Source organism: Podarcis gaigeae (genome assembly GCF_964106915.1).
Source record: "Podarcis gaigeae genome assembly, chromosome: 3".
Classification (NCBI taxonomy): Eukaryota; Metazoa; Chordata; class Lepidosauria; order Squamata; family Lacertidae; genus Podarcis; species Podarcis gaigeae.
This window is the reverse complement of record NC_139680.1, coordinates 88,494,766-88,519,584: the sequence shown is the minus strand read 5'-3', so window position 1 is coordinate 88,519,584 and position 24,819 is coordinate 88,494,766. Positions and strand designations below refer to the sequence as shown.

Genomic DNA, 24,819 nt, shown 5'->3' with positions numbered 1-24,819 from the left:
AGTGTTACTGTGGAGAGCGTGAGCCAAGAAATTACACAATGTATTAATGTAAATCGAGAGGCTGTGCCAAGGAGATACTCCACTAGATTGAATCACTCCCTTTGTAGATGGACTTAAAAAGGTAGTGGTGTGTGTGTGTGTGTGTGTGTGTGAGAGAGAGAGAGAGAGAGAGAGAGAGAGAGAGAGAGAGAGAGAGAGCTGTCCTCCTTGTTCCCATTTCCTGTCAGCTGTGGGTTATGCTATTATTACCTTTGTAAATAAATTGTAGTAGTCAAGTGGGACCTGTAACAAAATATGTTGCAGTGTATCCTCACCTCTGGAAAAGCCTGTTCCTTTTTCGGGGCTCCAGCCAATCAACCAGTCATGCCCTCCTACAGCACGCCATTAGGAACATAGAGAACATAGGAAGCTGCTTTATACTGAGTCAGAACATTTGTCTATCGAGCTCAGTGTTGTCTGTTCTGACTGGCAGCAGGTCCCCAAGATTTTACAGTCAGGGTTCTTGCCTAGTCCTTGCTGGAGATGCCAGATATTGAACCTGGGAACCAGTGGCATAGCGTGGGTTGTCAGGACCCAGGGCAAGGCAAGTAATTTGCGCCCCCTAACCCATGGATTTTAGTAGGGGCAGAGAGCTGCGAGTGCAAGCGCACCCCCCCAGCTGTTGCGCCCAGTGCGGCCGGCCCCCCCCTGCACCCCCACGCTACGCCACTGCTGGGAACCTTCTACCACTGAGCTACCTTGGTTTTCCTGGTTTTCTTTTCCAACTAACCCTCTGCATTCTGTGGCCACTGAGCATGCACCATCCCCTTTAGTTTGCAAGGGCTTACTATAAAACCTCAGGAGTCCCCAAGCAGGCCAATAGCAACCTGCTGTTTCTCAGTGGCCCTGATTTGACTCCATTTCTACCAGTACTCACCACCTGAGTTTCCTACCAGAGGGATGGTGTTGTGCAAAGAGTTCTGCTCACCCCATCTCAAAAAAAGACATGATGTTTATCTGGCAATCCAAACAAGGGGATGAAGCAGCTTCCCTGCGCGAAAAGACTAAAGTTTTTGTGCATGCGTGAGTCACCTTGCAGGGGGGCGGGAGAGAAGGATGTGGGCGCATGATAGAGGTTTATAAAATTATTAATGGTGTGGAGAGCGGGCGACAAGATGTGAGGAGCAGTTGTCACTCGCTCACTAGTATGCACTCACTTATAACATTAGTGAATAAAACTGACTGTCAGTATAAAAGATAGCACTCCATGTAGCATAATTATGTTAGGTCACCATGCAAGCACTCTTATACCACTTTACAGCTCCCCCCACCAAAAAAAAATAATAATCATGGGGAATGTGGTTTGTTAAGGGTGCTGGGAATTATAGCTCAGTGAGGTGTCTTGTAACACCTTTTAGCACCCTTAACAAACCAGGAATCCTTGGGGCAGAGGAGCCGTGGCTACTAAAATGGCATAAAAGCACTTTAAATACGTGGTGTGAATCAATCTCTACTACTGGTGATTGAGGACAGGGCTTTCCATGGCTATTGTAAACTCCATGTTCAGAAGCAGTTTCCTTTGAACAACAGATACTGGGTACAGGCTGTTGCCTTCACACATTAATCATGAGCTCCCTGAGGCTGGCTGCTGTGAGAAGGAGGGTGCTGGGATAGAAGGACACTTGAACTTATCCATCAGGCTTTTTCTTTCACTCTTTCTCTGATTTTGTGATTGAACTTGGTTCCATATGAGCTACTTCTGATTCCATCAACTGGAGTTAAAATGAGCCTTCATTTAGGAACAGTGACTCATCAGCTCAGGTAAATTGGTTATTTTCCTTTTTGAGGCAGAGAGCTCAAGCTCACACCTTTCAGCTGTTTGTTCCTGGGGATAATTATTTCTTTCAGCTATCTCTCTCTCTCTCTCTCTCTCTCCTGAAATAATCCCTTTGAGGAGACAGTACCTTGAAGATATCAGTCATACTCCTACTTACATTTCCTCAAATATTTGCTCTTTCTTGATGCCCATCCCCACAGACTAACTACTGCAAGTAGCCTCTTCCTTTGTCCTGTCAAGAACACTTCAATTGTATTGTGAAAGGAAGCCTGGTGCCCTCTAGATGTTTTGGACTACAAGTCCAATCAGCCTCGGCCAGTGTTGGCTGCAGCTGATGGGAGCGGTAGTCCAAAACATATGGAGGGCAAAAGGTGTCAAACTTTGATACCAGGCTAGTCCTTGCCTGGGCCAGCTATACTGAGTTATGGTGATTGCCCATAATATGTCTTATATTAATACCTGTAGCCTTCCTTAACTTCCCTACGACTCCATATTCACTTAAACTATTTTCAGAGGCAGGGCTGGCCCAAGGCATTTTGACACCTGAGGCAAACCACAAAATGGTGTCCCCTCAACCAGGCAAGAAGGGATGGTTGAAGGTCTAAATCAGGAACAAGGGAAGGGGATAAAGATCTACATCAGGAACAAAGATGGGAGGAGACCATTGCACCTTTAGAGGCAGTGGGCAGGGGGCTGCTGAGGAGACAGAAGATCCAGCCTCCAGAGAGTATGCCATAGCTGTCACTGCTACCAGGGAAGAGCAGGTGATGCTTTTCTTGGAGGTTGGATCTGCTGCCCCTGTAGACACTGCCATCTGAGACGGTTGCCTCATCTTGACTCATGGGTGGGTTGGCCTTGTTCAGAGAGGTGGTCATGTTAGCCTTTTATTTAACATAGACACTGTGGCAGGTGCTGTGTACAATTTACAATTGATATGGATATTTAGTGCTTAGGTCAGATGGAGAAAGCTCTAATGGCCACACTGCCAAAATGAATAGGTATGTGTTTTTTCTCTCATCCAGCCCTTTCAAGTGTCTCTGTTTTCCAGGGAGTGTCCTGGATTTACAGAAGTTGTCCCAGTTTCTGATTTAATCCACTTTTCCTTAGGACATCACTATTTTTCATTGGAGAAATGTTGGAGGGTATGTACATGTAGATTATGCTTCTCACATATATACGGATAGGCACATGCATATGTGTGTGTGTGTGTACGTGCGTGCACACCCACCCCCACCCACCCCTTAATAATTAATAAACCAGATCCCATTTCCCCCACCCAGCCAAGATATTCCCTCTCTCCCAACCCAACTGCATAATAGACATGAACAAGGTTGGACAAATTAGAGTAGGCCATGGGAAAGGAAGTGAATCTCCTATACAGGAACATCTTTGGTTTAATGTGTTAAATGAATCTCTGCCTGTTTATGAAGATACACTCCACAGGAATCTCATTTGAACCCAGCACTGCTTACATATCTAGGAGTCCATGAGGACCTGGCTGTGTGAGATTGCTGAGCAGAGTGTGCATTCAAAAAGTCTGATTTGGAGGAGTCAGTGGAAGTGGAAGTGGGAAAACGAACAAGGACCACAAGGAAAACACAAAGGCCCAGATGAAAAATAAAGAGAGTGGGGTGGCTGCTTTGGGCCCTGTAGCCTGAAGCATCCCACTTCCGACCTTATTTAATATCTTATTTCATCTCCTACTTTTTCAGGTCTGTATTACATACATAACAATATGCATTGGAGAGCATCAAGATTTTGTTCATGAAATGATGTTTTCTCTTGTGCTGTGAGAAGATCCAGGAAAATGCCCCTTTCTCTTGGATAGGGAATTAAGAGGTATTTTAACAGAATTCAGTTCTTTGAAGCGGTTGCCTCAATAAATCCCTTCCTAACACATCCCCTGAAGTGGGATAATTACCAAAGCTAGCAGCTCAGCCACCTTGATATTAGCACCTTTGACTAGGCAATCACCCCAGAGAGCAGAATGTGAAAGCCTCCATCTTAACACACAACCCAGGACTTGCTCTCCAGATGAGCTTCTTGTGGCACAGGGAACTAAGAGAGGCCATGCTTTAAAAAGCAATGAAGTCACTCCAGAAACTAATCGGAATTTACACAACAATGCTGCTTAAAAATCAATAGCGTTTTCTCTTATTCTGTTCTTACCAGCCTACTGAGTGCTTTTACTACTAAAGCTGCCACACAAAAACAATCACCTTCCTTGCTCAGCAGATCAACAATACATCTTCACATGGCTGCTTTCTCCAACACCACAAAGCCCAGCAGGGTGGCAACAGAAAGAGGTTCTTTCTATTTTAGTATTTATTTTATGCTTTTATCACGTTTACATCCTGTCGTGCCCCCTAGGAGCTTAAGGCAGCACATGTGGCTATATTATAGCCTCACAAAATCCCTTTGAGGTAGATTAGGCACAGAGAGAGGGGTGGGGGAGAGCAATTCATATATGAGCAGAGATTTGAACCCAAGTCTGCACTTTGACTGCAAGCTACACCATGCATGCTCTCAAGGCTGCCTCTTCCTCCCAAAAGCTAGACAGACTGAGAATTTTTGGGTGTGGGGAGAAGTTGCATTAGTAAAACTTTTCTCCAGTGTTTTTTTTATTTTACAGCTGACGTAGGAATGTGGCATTGACATGCATTGATTGTTGTTAGCCGCCCTGAGCCCAGCTTCGGCTGTGGAGGGCTGGATATAAATTTTAAAAATTATTATTATTATTATTATTATTATTACATCACAGTGACTGCCCCCTATGCCCTCCCATGCCTCTTGTCTGCTTCTTACCATGACTCTGTCTGGAATATATTTGCAAGGACGACTCTCTGTCTGGTGCTTTCATTCCAATAAGTATTCTTTATTTCCCTATTTTCTAATCCTGACCCCTCTGGTTCAAGATCTCTGCTCCACTCACAGCCTGGCCTAGAAGCTTCCGTTTGCTTCCTGGTTCTGCCCTCCCTTCTGCTGCCACATTGCAGCTTTCCTTCTTGATTGATCATCCGGTTTTATTTGCTCCCCCGACATTGGCCTGCCCCCAAATTCTGTCTCAGAGAAATTACTTTCTTCCTACACTTGGTAAACATCTGCCAGGGTTGGTTAAGTCTAGCAACTCCTGTGTCAACACAGCAAGATCAGGTTTGATGAACATGAACAGTCCCTGCCAGCCCTTGCGATCCTTTTTAATCATGAGGAGCTGCTGAGGTCCCGTCAATGAACTTTTCAATTCCATTTTTTCTCTGTGGGCACATGAATTCATATGCCTTACCTGCTGACAAGCGGCAAGACCACATCGCTCCTTCAGACTTCTGAATGCATTTGCTTTGCTGGAGCACCTTCTTGTCCAAAGGCTGCTCCAAGATACTATGTATGTAAATGTCACATTGAGAAGGTAAGAGGACCCCCTCTGCTTCTCTGCCAAGATGTGTGCTCTCCAGACTGGTTTGCAGTTTTGTGCTGGGAAGTACAGCATTTGCAAGCCTTCTTGTATGCATCTTGAAACATGGATGCACAAACCTATCTCTAATAAAAGTAGCATCGTGAGCATCTCTAACACCACCACCACCTAGTGGATTGTTGTTGTTTTTAGGAAGATGCTTTCAGCATTAATGTCTCCTAAAAGTCACATCCACATTTTCTGATAGAACATATATGCCACCTGTACCTACCCAGAGTGTTGAGGGTGCTGTCCTCGGCATTGAAAGGCCCTGTCCCCGACCTTAAAACAATTGGGAGAAAAAGGAAAATATGAATATAACAAAGTGGGAGGAGGGAACCCAGGTTTCTGCCAGAGAGATAATATTACAGCACTTATATGGTGCTTTAAATTATTCAACATGCATACAAACACACTACCTTCAACAATCTGAAAAAGTAGGTCAGTATCACCCCCATAGTGGAAATTAATGGGGAGGAGGGAAGAGATGCAGCTAGAAGACAGTGGCCATGCTCATATGTAAAACTGACCACAAACCATGCTTAGTCAGCTTGGCCTGTGACCAAAGCTGCATGGATCTCAGGTGCTCTCCTGCTTTGTCTCTCCCCTTTTTAACATGACACATAAGCCAGGACTCCTGGTTCTTTTCCCCAAATCAAGCATAGTCAAGAAGAAACCTTGGCTTCCGCTCCCTGTTTGGTTGGAATGGAGGCTCACGCCTAATGCTATGCCAGATGGTCCATGGCTCATTTCCCTGATTTAGGAAGGAAGGAGCAAAATGGGAAGCGCACAAGCTGTATGCACCAGCACAAAGCTCATGCTCAGGCTAATTTCACTACTGTAGCTATGGCTTGTGGCCAGCATTCTGTATAAATGAGGCCAGTGACGTGCTTAAGAGTACCTAACAAATCCAGGGCAGAGTTGAGGTTTGAACCAGGTACTTCCTAAAGCGTAGCTCAGCCACTATGCTACACCAGAGGCACTATGGCTTTGAGTAACTGCTGAGAGCTAGAGCAAGGGGTGGCTATTGCCTTCAGTCTGCTATGGGGCTTCCCAGACACACCTGATTGGCCATTATGGGAAACAGGATTCTGGGAGAGATGTACCAGTGATCTGACCCAGTAGGGGTCTTTTTATGTTCAGAGATGCCTCAGAAAGCCACAGTCATGCAATGGAGAGCTGGAGCTCACATAAAAGGGGAAAGTTGTATCCTCTGAGCTTCGGGGAAGCAGGATACTGCAGGCAAGGCTTTGAAAGAGAGAGGAAACAAAGGCAGTGCAAGAGGTCTGATAAACAAAGGAAATGAAAGCAGGAGCCGTCTACCTTGTTTCAGAGGAATCTTCTGTAACAAGAGGAGCAGATTGCAGCAGGAACTGCGATGAGCCTGGAAGAAGTTCTTGAAAATTCTGAGAATTTTCTTCTTCAAGTGCCTTTGCTGATTTGGGGATAGGTGGGATCAAAGCGGTACCTAAAGACCTCCTCAGATTCTCACCATGGCTATGTAAGATCTGCAGGAAAGCATGGTTTAAAAGACACGGGACAATGACATTATCACTCAGTGATTGCTGCATCAATCCCTAAGAATAAGAGAGGGACAGATCAGCCCTTTTTTTAAAAAAAGAAGACTCTCTAAACCAAATTCTACTGATGCAGAAAAATAAGCACTTGAGCTGCACAGAACTTTTCAAGGGGCAAAAATGTGGGAAGTTCTGTGTGGCACGAAAGATAGACTATTTCAGCTGAAGTACCACATTTTCCAACATCTTGGTCTCTCTGTGTCACCTGCAGTGTGATAGCGCCCTCTGCTTGTCCTCCTCCTGTCTTTGGCAGGAGAATTTCAACACTCTATTCCCTTTTTCTTTTCTTATATATTTTACTGGAATAAATTTCGATCACACTCTCCAGGATGTATCTATTATTCCTGCCAGACAGCCTTGAGCTCCGGCCAATTTTGCAACTCCTTCGACCTTCCATCAAAATCTGCTTCTCAGAAGTCTATTAATTTTTTACATTAGTGCTCCTCCTGCCGGCCCTCATCAGCTTCTCAGCTCCTGGATGATAAGGTGTGATCACCGGATCCTTGGTCCTCTGCAAATGCCACTTAACAATTTGTCATATCTAACTGCAAGTTATTAACTCCAGAGGCGCTTCATATCTCACAGACTGTGCAGTATAACACAGAGGATCTTCCCATATCAGGAAGAGATTTCTAATGCCAGGTAACTCACCGAACTGATGTTTCCCTAATGTCACTGTGGAACTAGTGAGGGCTTGTTGGCCTCGACTGCCAACAGATAGGCCTCTTGATTCCTCTGCCCAGCTGAGTAGGCAGGATCACTGATTTGATTCAGTATAAGGTAGTTTCATAGATTCATTTTCTTTCCTAGTACACATTTTATCCCTTTGCATGTAATTTTCTGCCCCTCTTCAAAGAAATACAATTTGCACAACAGACAGCGCATTCATACCAATTTGATTATGCTTGTACAACAGACTCTGCAATTCAGCTGCAGACTAAATCAAATGTGATTTGGTGCAATTGACCCAACATCATAACCTCGCCATGCCGGCAAACATTAGCTCCTCAGTTTTTAATAACAGAAACAATAAAGCGAACCCAAATGCTTCTAGAAGCATAAATCTTCTCAGGCACAAACACCACCGCATTTCAGCATCTTCATTTGACTCTACCTCTTGAGTGTCTGCTATTGACTCCTGGTTGTCCGCTCTAACTTCCAAGCAGTTTCCCAACACTTTCTGCTGTCTTTCACGAGCTCCGTCAGCCTCTGGGGTAGTGGGGATGCTCTGAATAGGAGGCATGGGCTTGGAAGCGACCAGCAGTCTTTGAGAGGCAGATCTGGAAATGGTTGGTTTCAGGGCAAGTCCCTGAGGACCCACAGAGTTCAATAAGCCTGGAAATGCAAAACACAATGGATGTGACATTTCCCCCCTGAATGTCTGCGCATACACTGAGTACATCACCCAAAGGACAATGAGCTCCTCGTACAGCAGCTTGGTGTTGTTGTGAACAGCCTGAAAGACTTGAAAATGTCATTAGAAAAGCCAGGTACCTTTTCCCCCTCTAGAAAATTGTATACTGCCACATTCTCACCCTGCAATGATGTCCAGCAGCTATGCAGTTGGACAAGATACCAGGTCAAATGCTGCTGTGATTGTGGGCTGCTGGAACCAGATTCATGGCTCAAGTATATTCAGTCTCTGGAATACATGCCAAGTGGGCATTGTCTCTTGTTGGATAGAGAGAGGAAAGACACCAATAGGGCCAAACAAGAATCTGTTGTCATATCATTGAGAAGCAGTACCGAAAGCTGGGCTTGGAAATGGTTGCTGTTGGGTGATGTTGGGTGGAACAGTGGAAATGGCTCAAAGGCAATAGTTGTCCTCCATGTTACATAGGCCTAACTTGCCTTCCCTAGAAGTCAGGCATTTAGTGTCACTTGACCCATGCTATGGGACACTCTTCCAGAATACATTTTGCAACCCTGTGATTTTCAGGCTTCTCTTGAAGACCTTTGCAACTCTTTATGGGTTTTCCCCCATCAGCCAGCCACTTTAATTATCATCCTATATTGTTCTTATAATGCTGTATATATTATTGTACATCTTTCTGTATACAGTGGTACCTCGGGTTACATACGCTTCAGGTTACACACTCCGCTAACCCAGAAATAGTGCTTCAGGTTAAGAACTTTGCTTCAGGATGAGAACAAAAATCGTGCTCCGGCAGCGCGGCAGCAGCAGGAGGCCCCATTAGCTAAAGCGGTGCTTCAGGTTAAGAACAGTTTCAGGTTAAGAACAGACCTCCGGAACGAATTAAGTACTTAACTCGAGGTACCACTGTACCACCTTGTAATATTGTATAAAATGGCAGTATATGAATACTTCTATCAATAAATAAAATAAGTTGTTATTTATTCAATTTCTATCTTGCCCTTCCTCCCAAAGTAACCCAAGTTTATCCACAACAATTTCATTAAGAACAGATTTTTATTTTATTTTTTTACTTTAACTATTCTATTTTAAACAAACATACTGCAGTTTTCAGTGCTAACATTTTGCAGACATGCGTTGCCAGGTTGCTTCCCAGTTTGTGTGTGTGTGTGTGTCAATGGCAGATTTTGCCCACTCTTCATTTGTTCAGCTTTCAACATTGTGGTTTAACTGAGTGTTGAGCTTTAGAACTAGGAATGGAACAGAACCCATAAGTCTCACTAGGCTATTTACTATGGCTCAGTCTCCATTCTCCATCTGTAAAATGAGAACAATGGCAAATCTGTCTCAAGAGATTGTTGCAAGGCTGAAAGCTGTAAGGACTTCAAACGCTTCGCACAAAGAGCTGTTATACATCACTGCAAATAAGACCAATGCTTCTTATCGGAATCAGTAGGCAAGCATCCATCATACCTTTGCTTGATGCATGGATCCCCTCAGATATTCTCCTCTTCTTGAGCTTGTCCTTGATTTGTGCAGTTTCCACGGCTGCACTGCTCACCTCCAGTTCACTGGGATCTTGCCTTGGCAGAGTGCTAGAAAGGTCAGCCATGGCTGCTCTGTCTGTATTCTTCTTCAGAAGGCCATTCCTAATATCCAGAGGTTCTTCTTTGCCTCCCCACAAACATGCCTGCTTCTTTAGAACTGAATGAAGAGAAGCTGCAGGGGAATTTAATGAGAGGCATTCAGTTACTCGACCAGTCCCACATATTGGGGAATCAGGTTTAGCCCTCCTGCTTATTTCTGCAGAGAACAAGAAGGTCACAGTGGCCAGCTGGTTTGGCTAGAACTTCCCTCACCAGCTAGTTGCCAAATGGAAGGCTAAACAGAACCACAGCCAATGGCTGGGCTTTTGTATACTATACATCCTTCACCTTAGGCAGCAAATGTCTTTGACCAGCTCTGCTTGAAGGAATGGGCAGAGTTTCGCTAGGGGTTTATTTGAAAGCCATGAATGTGAAGCAGAGTAGGCCTGTCTCTCTCTCCACATTTGCAGCACGTTGGCCAAATATATCCTTCCTCTACGATAAAAGTCAAACAGTCCCCATGCTTGGAGATCCTCAAAAATTGTCACTCTTGCTAAAGTGACCAAAGGCAGTGTGCCTATCCCTTGGACACTTACACAAGCATAAACGCCAGTGAACTCTATGGGACTTACTGCTATATTTATTTTATTTTATTTCTTCATGTCATAACAGCTATATACCACTTGTAAGATGAATAAAAATCTCGGCTAGATATTAGGCAGTTTCAGCCTGCATCTTGTTTTCCCACTTGCAAACTGGGCTTTAATTTTACAGGAACAGGACCCATCCAGACTGGTGTAGTTCTGTGTTTGTATTCTGCAATACCCTACTGATGCAATAATGGTGCATCAGTAGTGGACAGGGCAGTCCATACATTGTTCTGCTTTATTAGTTGTTCCCCAATGCTCCCCCAAGGTTACCAAGTTACTGCAACCAAAACAAAACGAACACCCCCACAACCCTGAAAAAACTTTTGTGGTGTCAAAAGTTATGAGATTTTAGCAAGACATTATGGGACATGCACCAATCGGAGATTAGTGTGTTCACCCTGAAACTCTTACAGGGGCAAACAGTAGTGAAATAAAGGATGCATATAGCTGCCCCAATACCATCCTGAACACAAACTATCATGAATGCACACTGTTGAGGATGTGTGGAATGGCCCCCAGGTCACAAATCCCACCTAGTCTTCCCCATCCTAACCATCATCTGCTGTCGTCCATCCGTTCCCACAGAGCTGCAAATTGGAATCGATGCTGCCTCCTCTCAGCGACCTGCATCCAGGCTTCACTTTGGGAATGCTCCCGCAATATATCGCAACAGGAGCTCGGTGTTTGGCTTTAAAAACAAGAACAACACGAATGAAATGAAAAAGGAGGGCCAGAGCAATCACTTGCTAATCTTCCATGTCTAAAGGCCTATTCAAAGGATTAGTAAGTCTATGAAGCAGCAAATGCGTGGCTACAGTATTTCCTAAGTTGCTTGCACAGACACTCTTCCCTCTTGGAAGTGCTCCTACTTTAAGAAGACTGTGTTTCAATAAAGTTCAGACTGCAGTGGAGAGGTCACCAACCTTTTTGGCCTCAAGGCCCATTTGCAAAATGGAGAAACTGTTGTTTGCACAGGGCACCAAGCAAACACAGAGACATCAACCTATTAAATTAGCTGCAACAGAATGCTTATTTCAAACCTAATTTCAGCAGAGGTACAGAAGGGGACACAATGGAAGACTGTGTTAGCAGGAGGAATGGCCAGCACAAATGTCTCATGACCAGCAGGAATAGAGCACTTGCAGTCATTGAAAAAGCAGAATATAATCATAAGGTGACACCTTCATGCAGTACTATGCCAACATTTTGCAATACCCTCTCCCTGCAAGAAGAGGGTACAACAAAAGAGTAGTGGATGTATATGTCTGTAACTGCGCCCCCCCCAAAAAATATGTTTCTGTCCAGTGGCAGACCTATGTTTATGGGGCCCTGAACCTTGAACTGACTCTCAGACTTTGGAATTGTTGAAATATATACAGCAACAAAAATAATTAATTTGAGTTGTGTGACTCAAATTCGGTCAACTAGACCCAAATAATTTAAGCAATGTGGACTAAAATCGCTTCTGGGGCCCTCCAAGATTAGGGTCCCTGAAGCTTAAGCTTCATCAGTTTCATAGTAAATCTACCCCTTGTTACTGTCTTATGTTCTTGTTGGACAATACACCCAAGTATAGAGTAGATAAACAAAAGAGGGCTCATCCACTCTTGCCCTTGCCCCACAACGTTCACCCAAGGAAACCCCATCTTTACTGCTGAATCGGAGCAAACATCAACATTTGCTCCAATTTATCACTAAAGGGAAAGCAGCATGGCAAGGGCAGAACCACTTGGACCCATGCCTAGAAAAAAAGTACAGGACAAGCAAAAAACCACTGAAACTCCTGCTTTCTAGACATGGGACAAGTGCAAGTCTGGATATGCCCAGAGTTTGCTAAAGAAACTGCTATTCCATACTCAGGGTTAGTTTCACATGGCTGATTTGGGCAGGGGTTTTGGATAATTACATTTTTTATTTTGTTTTGCTTGAACTACATATTTTATATCCTTGTGAGTGGTTCAGCACACACTCAGACTCTAGGTCAACATGAGCTGGGAAGGAATTGAGAAAGTCCCATTGTGTGAGTGGCCTTCTGCTCCTCCAAATTTGCATGGAAGCTAATCATCTTGAGATTGTGTGTACCTCCTAGCAGGGTTGTTTTTTTATGTTTCTTTTTTTTGGCATTTCCTTTACATTTGGCATTTGCTTTACACTGAAAAGATTGCATGCTAAGTAAGTTACACAAAAACTATATCACCTATTTTAAACAGCTGGCAGCAGTAGCACAATATTTGGTGGAAAGTACAGCGTAACAGAAAGAGAGCTGATTGTAATGAATGCATGTCAGGACAGAAGCTGCAGCATTCTTATGTCCTTATTTGTGGCACCCTGTAAATGGTGCTTAACTCTAATCAGCCTCAGTCAGGGATGATGGGGATTGTAGGCCAACATCAGGTTACCCATTCCTGGTGTATTGTAACCAGTAAAAGTATTTATGGAGAAATTTTCATGGTATATTCTGGAACACTGATGAAGCCAGACACAAATCTTAAGCAAGAGCATTCTCCAGATACATGGTATGTGATAACCTAGCAGAAAGTTTCAAATACGGGAAGATAGAAAGAAAGATCTTTACCTGCTGTGAACTCATCATGTGTTGCCATGTGTGTAAGGCAGGGCCCAGGATACTTCTACAACTAAGAGGCTACTGGTTGGCTTTCCTGTTACTGGCTCCACAGCTGCTGTTGTTTCTCTCCCAGAACATCCAAAGGTCTGCACAAAACAACAACAAAGACAAAGCAACCCAGGTGATGCATTCTCTACATTCTTACACTTTATCAGCTAATGCAACTCCTGAACTCTCAGCTATAGGCTTCTTGTGTCTTGAGGCCCCGGAACCTTTAGGCTATAGCCTAAAGTGTAAATAAGTAGACACCACACAGGATATTGGTTTCGGATCAAATAAGGCCACAACTTTATTGGTTACAGATTGAGGTTTGGCCATAGGCATTGTGGTAAGCAACAGTGCGTGTCACCTCTGCCCATCCACAGGGAGTGTTGCTAAGGATGAAGCTGGTGGGGGGATGCCCTGTGACCTACGTCAAATTGGGGCACCCCCCAAGCGGTTCCCTTTGGAGGAGTGGTATGGCCCTAGCCCCTGACTAGGTGTCGGACAGGAGCCACTCCTTCCAGATCCTTTTAACAGGATACCCTTACCCATGGAGGGGCAGGCGGAGGCTACAACCTCCTCCCCAAACAAAACTAGGCTTACCCAATGCCTAACTGCCTCACAAAGTTGTGATGATTGCTATGAGGTAGGCGAAAACCCAAATGGCGGTGCCAATTAGCCAAGTGGGGGAAACCCTGGGAATGGCCCTTCACCCACTACCTCCCGCTGCCACTGGCTCGATTGGTGGCGGAAATACGATCTGGCCAGCAATAGGACAGTTTTCCAGGGAGGCCCAGGGCCCACCCACAAAGCCACCTGCCCACAAAGGAGGGTGAATGGACTTACATTAACAATTCCCTACACAGAGATAATCTCCACGTAAGAGGAAGAAAAGCAAACATAACACCACGAGTACTGGTGTAGCATGCCAAGATGTTAATAGTAATCCATGGCTTCCTATGAAGAGTGATCCCTGTCCAAGCCCCAACCTATAACTGGCAGCTGCTTGCACATTGGAGACTTGCAATACAATGGCACGAATGCCTGATGTAAGCAGATGCATGGATCATTTCCTTATGAAGAGGCCCCAAAAATGTACAGTTATTAATTAAGGACTAATGTACAAATATTGTAAAAGGCAACACAGGCACACAAATTAAAAGATCACTTAAAAAAATAAGTGGCTAAAATGGTGTCACTGGAAAAGGTCGTACTAAAGGTGTCCCAAAGTTCCGAGGTGTTGTGAGTAAGCCTTTCAACACACATCAGGGATTGGGAACCTGTAGAGCTCTAGGTGCTGCTGGGCCACTGTTATAGTTCAGTTGGTAGAACATGAGACTCTTAATCTCAGGGTCATGGACTTGTGCTCTACGTTGGGCAAAATATTCCTGCATTGCAGGTGGTTGGACCAGATGGCCCTTGTTGTCCCTTCCAACTCCACAATTCTTTGATTCTATGAACTCCCATCAAAACCACCCATCATGGCCAATGGTTGGGGAGGACAGAAGTTCTAGTACCACAACATCTGGAGACCTACATATTTCCCATTCTGGCACTAAATATGTTAAAATAATATCTCTTTAAGCAAGTCCTAAGAGTAGCAGAAACACAATTGTCACCCGAGAAGATGGTGCTACTGTTGCGCTCTTAGCAAAACAAAGCAAGGCAAACAAAAAAAAACACCACTCAGATCTTCCGTGATCTGAACAAAGAGATGGAAGAACTCTGAGGAAAGCACAGAACTAGCATCTGGTGATGACGACACCATGTAGCTCAAGAGAGCAAAGCCTGGCTATCCTACAGTAAACACCTAACCTAGGTCTGCAGATATTGCAGCTTATGGTAAAATTCACATTAATTTCACTGACAGGCAAGCACGATTATGATGATAAACACCTTTGACAATTCCACAGACAGGATCTGAGTGAGGGAAGAGTCACCCCCATAATAAACCAACAGTGGTGAGGACCCAGAGCGATTCATTTGTGAGGGGGAGAAATTGGATGCCTCATGCTTGGTTAAGCCATAAGACATGAGAGTGTGAGCCTAGGATGGAGCAGCCAGAAGTATTTATTCATTCTTCCAATAAAAATGAAATATTGAGAATACCTCTGTAACACAAAATAAATGTGCAAGGATAAAATACTAGCCAATTAACTGTAAATTTAGATGAGTTGACCATTTATTAATTTATTGATTCATTTATCACGCCTGCAGCCTGCCAACCATTTCTCAGGCATCTTCCCCGTGCAGCAATATATTTACATTTGTTTCTCCTCGGTATTGTGCTCTGCTACATGAATTCCTAAATTTAATCACATGGAGGTGCAGGAAAGTTTCAAGAGCGGAGACAATTTGGATTTTTCATGCTGAACAAAATCCCATCTTAGCAAGGAGAGCAGGCAGTGTAGGAAAACCATTGGGCAGTAAGTGTGTCAAACAACAATATACATATATATATATATATATATATATATGCAGGTTTTGGTGTCCTCGGGTGTCTTCCCGTGTAAAAGTTGGGGTGTCTAGGCGACGTTTCGACGAGGTCTCACTCGTCATCTTCAGGCTGGTGCTTTCGGCTTCTTGTTACTGGAACAGAGCGGGATCTCAATGTTTGAGTTCCTATAAATACTGTAGAGGGGGTGTGGTGTCTAGCCTCCAATGTTCTGGGCAGAGAGGAAGTTCCCAGGCTAGTGTGCCTTTTCTTCTTTTGTTCCTTAATTACTTGAGAGATACCTTGAGTGATTTCTTGAGTGATATCCTGAGTACCACTTAGGTGGGTCATTAGGTGTGGATTAGTTGCAACATGTCACAACATGAACAAGCGTGACGACACATCCCGCTTGCCAGACATCTGGAAATTAGCCCTCCCCACAAAAACTGACACCAGATCCAGAGGCACACAGAACGCCAACACCAATCAACCACACCAGACCCAAACCCAGACCCTCTCCACAGATGAATTACTGACACCATCCAGTAGCCAATCCATGGTGGCACCTCCGGATGCTGCACCCCCCTGCAATCCCTACACAGATCTGGCTGACACAAGCCACAAAACCACAGCTCGCCCCTATACACGAAGCCAAGCCAAAGCACAACTAAGTGCAATACAGCCATCTTCTCAGGAAAACTCTTCACAAAGTTCAAGAGGTCAAGACACAAAGACTTTAGCAACTAATCCACACCTAATATATATATATGCTTTCGTAGATTTTCACGGGTACAGGAATGCAGGTTTTGGTGTCCTTCGTAGATTTTTCACGGGTACAGGAATGCAGGTTTTGGTGTCCAGGACACCAAAACCTGCATATATATATATATATATATATATATATGCAGTGGCGTAGCGTGGGGGGTGCAGGGGGGGCCGGCCGCACCGGGCGCAACATCTGGGGTTAGGGCAAATCCACGGGTTAGGGGGCGCAAATCCACGGGTTAGGGGGCGCAAATTACTTGCCTTGCCCCGGGTGCTGACAACGCACGCTACGCCACTGTATATATGCAAGCTCTTGCGCTCCCTTTGTATTCTTATAGCTGTGGGTTTCTATCATGCAAAATCATAGGAATTCCTTTCTTTCTCCAGTATGATAAAACTTGTGACTGGATGAGATAAAGGGCATCTTTATGAACTAGCTAAGTGAGTTGAAGCTGTGGATAGCACACACACACACACACACACACACACACACACGTTTCATTCTTAACAATCTCTTCTCCTCTCTTGACCTCTTCCTTGATGCATAATCAGCTCTAAAGTCACCTTAGCGGTTCTGGCTTTCATTGGCTTATCTGCCCTGATGCAGCAAAGAGGCACGCTAGCCTTGCATAAGGCTGCTAGGAGGGGGAGAACTCAGTCTTTCTTAGAACGATTTGTTTTTAAAATTTATATCCTGCCACTTCTTCCAGAAAGGCTGTGTTCAGCTCACAATGAAAACAGCTATAAAAATACTAACACAGAAGCCCTTTCCGGGCAGCCTTGATCTCCACATACTCAGAAGGTCGTGTCTGCAAGGAGCCTACACGCACATACATTACTTGGTTCCTATTTATACATACTCAAGGGCCCCAGACCATACACACAGAAGCTTGTATGCAGGACCCTTGAATGCATGGCTGTCAAGGTAGGAGCCGTTGGGTTCCAGCCCTCCCCATATGCATTCCTGTGTACCCTATGTGTTTCTTATAAATACAGTGGTACCTCAGGTTACAGACGCTTCAGGTTACAGATTCCGCTAACCCAGAAATAGTACCTTGGGTTAAGAACTTTGCTTCAGGATGAGAACAGAAATTGCACTCCGGCGGCGCAGCAGCAGCAGGAGGCCCCATTAGCTAAAGTGGTGCTTCAGGTTAAGAACAGTTTCAGGTTAAGAACGGACCTCCAGAACGAATTAAGTTCTTAACCTGAGGTACCACTGTATACAGTATTCAACGTCCGCAATCCCATCCGCTGTCCCTGCTCCGAACCTCCCCATGGCTATTTGTATGTTGGAAAAGATTCTGCTCAGCAGAACGTATGCATAGATAACTGTATGCACATAACAGTGGAAAGAGCAGGCTTCCCAGATGTGGATAAAGCCCTGCCTGCATATTTGTTGTATGTGCACAAGCTCCAGTCTTCAAGTGAGATCAGGAAGATCAGGAGTAAGGACAGTGTGCCTGGCTCCATTCTCTTCACTTCCTGGAAAAAAAGGTTCACACTGATGCCAGAACAGCCCCCATTTGGTGATTATCTCAAAACAGCAAAGTAAATAAAAACCAACAGATTTCTAATGGGAACATATGGACTAACATTTTGATGTGAACATTGTGTGGACACAGCAAAAAGAAACCTTGCATGCATGCAGAGAACTGATGCAGCAATGAACACCCATCTGAAAGCACCCTTCAAACTGGAGATAGATAATAAAGCAGAACCTGCAACAGAATCAGGGAATGAGTGTCTCCTCCCTCCTAAAAAGAATGTTCCTGTTCAAGCTTCCAGCCAGCCAATCCCTCCAAGCAGGACATTCGACTTCTCATCCAGGAGTTTCATTTTCCGTTTTCAATGGTTACTCTTCTTTGCATGACTACTGAGCATGCTCAGTTCTCAGTGGGTGAGTGTGTGCATTTGTTATATGTTAATAATAATAATAATAATAATAACAATAATAATCTATACCCTGCCTGTCTGACAGGGTTTCCCCAGCCACTCTGGAGGAAAATTGTACTTCTGCAAATAATAATTGTACTTCTGCAAATTCTTGACTGATAACTGCTTGTTTCTCAGTGTTCCTGTTTTGGCAACAATCCTGCTGACAGTCACCACCTGAGTTTGCCATATTAGAAAGGTCTTTTTAGACAATGTTGCAGTAAAAAGATGACATTAGGCACTGCATATATTTTGGAATCATGCAGAAATGCCATTTCCACAGTAGTCAAAGTTCTGGGGCTCCCCTCAATGCTAACCCTAACTTGCTGTTGTTGCCATCTCTTTATATGCTACTTCTGTTACCAAAATGTTCTTCAAATGGGATGGAGGCCGCAGTAATTTGTCAAAAGGTTGCATAAATCAGATTCAGCGCAAAGTAACCAGCCTCTTTGATCACAAGGAGAAGCATGAGTAGGAACGAGAGTGAGAGCAGGAGAGATTAATTCTGAATCCAAACTTCAGGAGCAATTAAACACCAATAATGAGTGCCAAGACTCGGACACAACAAATTATTCAAGCATTGTGCCCAGTGTTTTACAGTCTCCACTACAGTTGTGGCCAAGATACACTAATTTCTGAAAGGTTGGCTGATTGACTGCAAAAAGTTGCAGAACAATTTAAGGGAAACAATGAGGAGAGAACAGAAGGTTTCTTTTCACTTGTGCTTCCTGGGGGCAGTGGCGTAGCGTGGGTTGTCAGCACCCGGGGCAAGGCAAGTAATTTGCGCCCCCTAACCCGTGGATTTGCGCCCCCCAAACCCATGGATTTGTGCCCCCTAACCCTAACCCCCAGATGTTGCGCCCGGTGCGGCCAGCCCCCCCTGCACCCCCCACGCTACGCCACTGCCTGGGGGACTGACCTAGTGGGCATCGAAGTCAACAAAAATACTTCTTGTTGACTTCAATGAATTCTAGATCAGGCTCTTATGCAGCAGTTGCTCAAAAGCTAAAACCAGAAATGATATAGTTTCCAGATAATCACTCTGCAGGTACTGTTGCTGCTGGATTCAAAAACAAATCTGTGAGAATTCTTCAGTTCTTCATCAGAAAGAGGGCTGATTCATACAGGCATGTTCATCACTTGAGTGGCATAATGGTTTAGTGTATCTGGCTATTAACCAGCAGGTTGGTGGTTTGAGCCCTCCCAGGGACTGCTGTGGGCAGGATTTATGCTTTGCACTAGATTGGACCAGGTGACCCTTAGGGTCCCTTTCCAGCTCTACAGTTCTGTGATACTATAGCTGCAACATCCAGTGATGATTTGCATGTGTGAATAAGTTTAGATATAAAAACCCCTGTATGCTTGGTTCTATCTGCCCTGTTCACCCAATACGATTTCTCTTTTGTGGTACCTAGCCAATCGCTATCCTTAATTTGCTTGGAAATGCTTGGAGCAGAAGTGTGGAATCCATGGCCCTCTTGCATGTTGTTGGACTTTAGCTCCCATTAGCCCCAGCCAGCATGACAAATGGTCTTGGATTGTGGGAGCTGTGTTCCCCAAAACATCCAGAGCATCACAGGTTCCCCATCCCAGACTTGGAAGATGCTTTTACAAAGCTGTTAATGTGTGTAGCATCAGAGAGCAGCAGATTCTCTTCCATCCTTCCTGCCCTCTTAACTAGTATACTCTGGATACATATTATTTGGATAGTACACACTGTTCTCCAGTTACAGCTCTTTTGAAAGACTTACAATCAGATCCATTGTGAGACTGGGCATTCTTTTTAACATTCTTATATTTCAGCAGCCCGTGCAGGACATGCTATTGCAGAGTAACTGAATGGTGGCCTCCAGTATGTCATTGCTAAGACACCCCATGAGCTGGGGACTCTGGGGGCAGGGTCCAATGCCTTGCTCCCTGCAGCTCATCAGGGGCTACTATGGCCATTCATCAACCCAGTTGGACCAGGGGACTTGGCTGGCTTGATATAACTGCTGCTCCAGCCATGGTTCCTGAACTTGAGCAACTGGTCCTTGGGGATATGTATCTTGTCCCCACATTATCCACCCATTTTGGAACTTCACCAAAGATTCAACTGCCTCCGCCTCTTCAGATCCTTATCTGACTGCTGGGTGTCAGGAACTGAAGGGAGATTTAGTCCAAACAGATCATAAGGCCGGAAGAAATTACTATAGGGTAACCACAGCTGACCAGAAACCCTATAGAGTCATTCCAATTTCTTGAGCTGATTAAAGCATTATGAGCTGCTGCTGTCTGCAAACAAACAGATGCTACAAGGCATGGAAGCCAAAGCTGGCAATGCTAAATGACTCAGATAATTCTATAGTTCCACATGCCACCAAATAGGAGGCTGCAAGTCTTGGGTCACTTCAACTCTTTTGCATCGTACCTTACGCTATCTGCAAGATGGATGAGATCCTTACCTGCCTGTTGACACTTTCAGGGCAAAACCGTCTTTGCAAGCACCAAGAAGATTCTCTACATCCCCCGGCAAGTTTCCTCTTGCCGAGTCAGAGATGAGACAGCATCTCCTGAAGTAACAGCAAGAAAAGGATTCCTCTCTAGAGAGGGAAGAGAGTAACCAGCAAACATCTCTAATAATGAGCTAAGGGAGTGCCCGCCTCATATCCCTTAGAGGAGCTGAGAGTCCCTGAAACTGCTTGTCAGTGACAGGAGGATGGCATCGCTGAAAACATTCTCAGGAATTCTCAAAAGCCAGGAGGAGCCAGTGTTGAGCATTCGTTGTTCCCACCAGTTGTGCTTTTGCAGAGCTCTGCTTCTTGAGACTGTACCCATTTGGCAAGGAGAGGCAAATGACACTTCAGCAAACTAGCTCTTGCACAGTCTTGGGATTTGCCATCTGCGTACAAAGGTGACCAAGATCCATCTACTCAATGACACCTTAGAATTCTCTCTCTGCTCCCCACTCCAGTCACTAATTTTTATTGATTGATGTAGTTCCCTCACTGTGCATAATTCATTACTAAGTACATAACCGCTGGTTATGAACTTAATTCCTTCCTGAGGTCCGTTCTTAACCTGAAACTGTTCTTAACCTGAGGTACCACTTTAGCTAAAGGGGCCTCCTGCTGCTGCCACGCTGCTGGCACACGATTTCTGTTCTCATCCTGAGGTAAAGTTCTTAACCCGAGGTACTGCTTCCGGGTTAGCGGAGTCTGTAACCCGAAGTGTTTGTAACCCGAGGTATTTGTAACCCGAGGTACCACTGTATAGGGGTTCAAGGGCCAAGCTTTATTTTCACTGTTGAAGGAGATTCAAATAAATAAAGGCTTCAGTTGGGGCTGAATGTGTACGGAGACCTGTGCTTCCTATTTCTGGTACCCCAAAGAAGCATGAACTGAGCTGTATTATAACCTGAAAAGTGGAATCGTCTACTTATTAACTCTCAGTGAACTATTGTCACTAAACACATCTTGCTAATGTGCCTGATTCTGGGATGCTAGAATTGAAGTCGGGGGTGTCTCACCCAGAGCTGAGGTTGTCAACTTTTTAAAAAGAATTTTGGTACCTTGGACTGAGTGCTCCCAAGCACATGCAGAATTCCCTTTTCTAGAGACACACATTTCCAACAGAAGGGTTCAGACATGTGCAAAACTTCTTCCTCTGTGAAGATAACACTGTCCTCTTTTTAAAGAGTCTGCCCAGGATTGCCACCTCACCCTCAGCTCATCTAACTAAAACAGTGACAGCTCCACTGATGCTGCACAGCTAGGACAGACCATTTCAGCTGAGACAGCTTTAGGTTCTGCTCGGGGGTGGGGGAAAGTATATGCAGTACCTGAGACACAAACACATGCACTCTCGCCAAATACACCCTGTAAAATAACCCCAGCCACCACCATATGTCTCCTAGAAAGGGGTGGACCTCCAAATTGCAATCTATGTGAGAAAGGCACTGCCCTCCAGGAGGAGCCTCAGATTGGCCGTTTGAAGCAGACCATTTTGGCGGGAAAACCATCCCTCAATTTCACTTGTGTATTCTGGCTGCCAGGGAAGGAGGCAGAAAGCAAGGGGCCGCAACCGCCTGCCCCCGGGTAAAGCGGTGAGTGGCCATTGGGTTCACAAGAGCACACTATTCACAGAAAACAAATGCATAGAACACAACAAATGGAACCACCATTACTCTGCATGTGTGTTCATTTGTGTTATGCTAACTAACCACAAAAAGTAAAAGGTAAAGGAACCCCTGGATGGTTAAGTCCCGTCAAAGGTGACTATGGGGTGAGCCGCTCATCTCACTTTTCAGGCCGAGGGAGCTGGCATTTGTCCGCAAAATGTGGCCAGCATGACTAAACCATTTCTGGTGCAGCATGACAGAAACCAGAGTACAGGGAAATGCCATTTACCTTCCCGCCACAGCGGTACCTGTTTATCTACTGGCATTGGTGTGTTTCTGAACTGCTAGGTTGGCAGAAGCTGGAACAGAGCAATTGGAGCTCACCCCGTCACAGAGATTCGAACCCCTGACCTTCTGATCGGCAAGCCCAAGAGGCTTAGTGGTTTAGACCACAGCGCCAAAATGCCCCTACTAGATTGTTTTTTCCCTGACACTGTACACTGTACAATTCCAAAGCCTGTCCAAAAATGGTACAGTTTGGGCTACTTGACAGGCCGTGTAGGCTCATCCTTAATGGCAGAATTAAGCTTCCATGCAGCTCACTCAACATTGTGCAAGAAATGCCTACAATCATATAACAGTACTTGTGGCACCTTTTGTCACTCACCTCCAAAAAGGCACAATGGCTACAGTGTGGTAGGTTGACAGAGTATACTCTCTTTCTCTTGTCTGCCTCTCTGGTTAACCTACTTCACAGGGTTGCTGTGAAGATAAAGCAGAGACCATGTATACAACTCTGTGTGGCTTTGTTGAAGGGTTGAGGAATGAATGATGTTGTTTTCTTGCAACTTTACCTCACTTTCACTGAGGTAAATGTAGTTCTCTGGTTCTTCTCCTCACCCCTCCTTGATATATATTTTTTAAAATTAAAGGTAGGGGAACCAGTCAAGTAGCTCCTTGCCCTCACAATTTCCTCATCACATTTGAACACCCCTGTCATATTTTGGACAAAGGTCACTTGAACAGCCTGTTCTCAGCTCTCCAAGGGTTGGTTGACAATCGCTGGGGCTTCAGCTGGTACGAAACCTTCTCTGGAGTCCCCCCCCCCCCTTCTCCTCATAATATTTGCACTGACCCTCAATTCTGGGGAGTTCTACAGTGGTTTGAAGCAAAATATACTTCTCTAATTCAAGGATGAACAACAAATGACATGACAGTTACATAACAAACTCCCTAGCAGAATACTGTGCGACCGACTCATGTATTTCCTGCACAGTCAATGTAAACAGCCTTCTATGGGACAGCCGAGTCCTCAGAGAGCAGCCAGAAGAGAATGCTGTTCTGGTCACTCACCTGCTTTGCAAACTCTATACTTCAGAAACCAGATCCTCACGTTTTTAAATTTGCCATCTCTTGGGACAGCCGCAGAACTTGGCTGTGAGGGTCTTCCCCCTTAGCGATCTTGCCTTCACCTGTAGGTCAGATGGCAGTTTTGGAAAGCTGCAGGGATCTCTGTCTCAGGCCAATCCTTGACTCACCCTTAACAAGTTATACATACAGAGCAGGCAAACAGTGTCACATACCGTGAACAAACAAGGCTGCATAGCAACAACTTCTTCAAAGAAGTATTAAGATGCAGGAGTGAGGAAGAGATTTTCCTGGTAGGCGTCTCCCTGGCTGTTTGACTGAGTGACCTTGACTGCAACCAGACAATTAGGAAGCCACAGGTTTCAAACAACAATGGAAAAGGGTTGGATATTCTGGGATTCTACACGCCTGTAACCAGATCCGATAAGCATTCAGCAAACATCCCCACACCCGCACACACATGTTTTGAAAGCTCTATTTATGAATGAGAGGAGAAAACAAACTTCTGTTGATGGCAGGATATAATATCTGTGTTACACCCTTCCCTAAATTGGGTATTCCTTAATGAAGGAATAATTGAGGGTTGAGGGTTCAAATTGCCTTGCAAATCTTATGCCATATATCCTCCAAACAACCTTGTGAGGTAGGCACCACCAGTGATGAATGAGGATGCTTACACTCAGTGCTATTTTTCCAGAGAAAGAGGTGCTGGAGCTCATCGTGAACTTTTCCCTTGTTGTCTTAGAATGGCAGTGGTGCCCTACTGAGAGGTGCCAGAACTGAGCTCCGGTGAGCTCCAGCTGAAAAAAAAGGCCTTGCTTGCACTTCTTTTCAGGTGAATCCATAACTGTTCTACTTCTTCTCCAGCAAACATATTTTGATCCCAGACTGCCACTATTTTGGGGTGAGATAGAATCACATTTCTTGTGCAATAAATCTGCCCCCAGCCAACAAAAAAACACTGTACAGGGTAATACACTGGAAAGTGTGGGATGGAATAACATTCGTTTAATGCAATGTATACACACCCTCCAAATAAATCAGAACTGATGCTCAATAAATAGCCCGCACATCTAACCTTCCTGCAAACTTTGTGCAGACAAATCAGGGTGAATGCTCAACAAACAGGTCATCCAGAAGCTACCATAACTGACTTAC

General features: G+C 44.8%; 1 protein-coding gene across 7 annotated transcripts in view; it reads right to left on the bottom strand.

The window, feature by feature from the left end:
- The window catches only part of TOGARAM2 (TOG array regulator of axonemal microtubules 2), a 76,326-nt gene that overhangs the window by 35,032 nt on the left and 16,475 nt on the right, over positions 1 to 24,819 (bottom strand). For 3 of the 7 annotated variants that reach the window (XM_083732226.1, XM_083732223.1, XM_083732228.1), the window contains exons 2-7: positions 13,031 to 13,167; positions 11,009 to 11,143; positions 9,693 to 9,938; positions 7,959 to 8,179; positions 6,591 to 6,775; positions 5,500 to 5,549 (exon numbers count right to left, since the gene is read on the bottom strand). In XM_083732226.1, the coding sequence (XP_083588352.1) occupies positions 5,500 to 5,549; positions 6,591 to 6,775; positions 7,959 to 8,179; positions 9,693 to 9,938; positions 11,009 to 11,143; positions 13,031 to 13,058 (865 nt within the window). In that variant the 5' untranslated portion in view covers positions 13,059 to 13,167. Of the gene's footprint in view, positions 1 to 5,499; positions 5,550 to 6,590; positions 6,776 to 7,958; positions 8,180 to 9,692; positions 9,939 to 11,008; positions 11,144 to 13,030; positions 13,168 to 19,113; positions 19,166 to 20,638; positions 20,777 to 22,960; positions 23,056 to 23,646; positions 23,826 to 24,819 lie in introns of those variants that run through there. The other 4 variants (XM_083732225.1, XM_083732224.1, XM_083732222.1 and 1 more) reach the window with 4 other exon arrangements.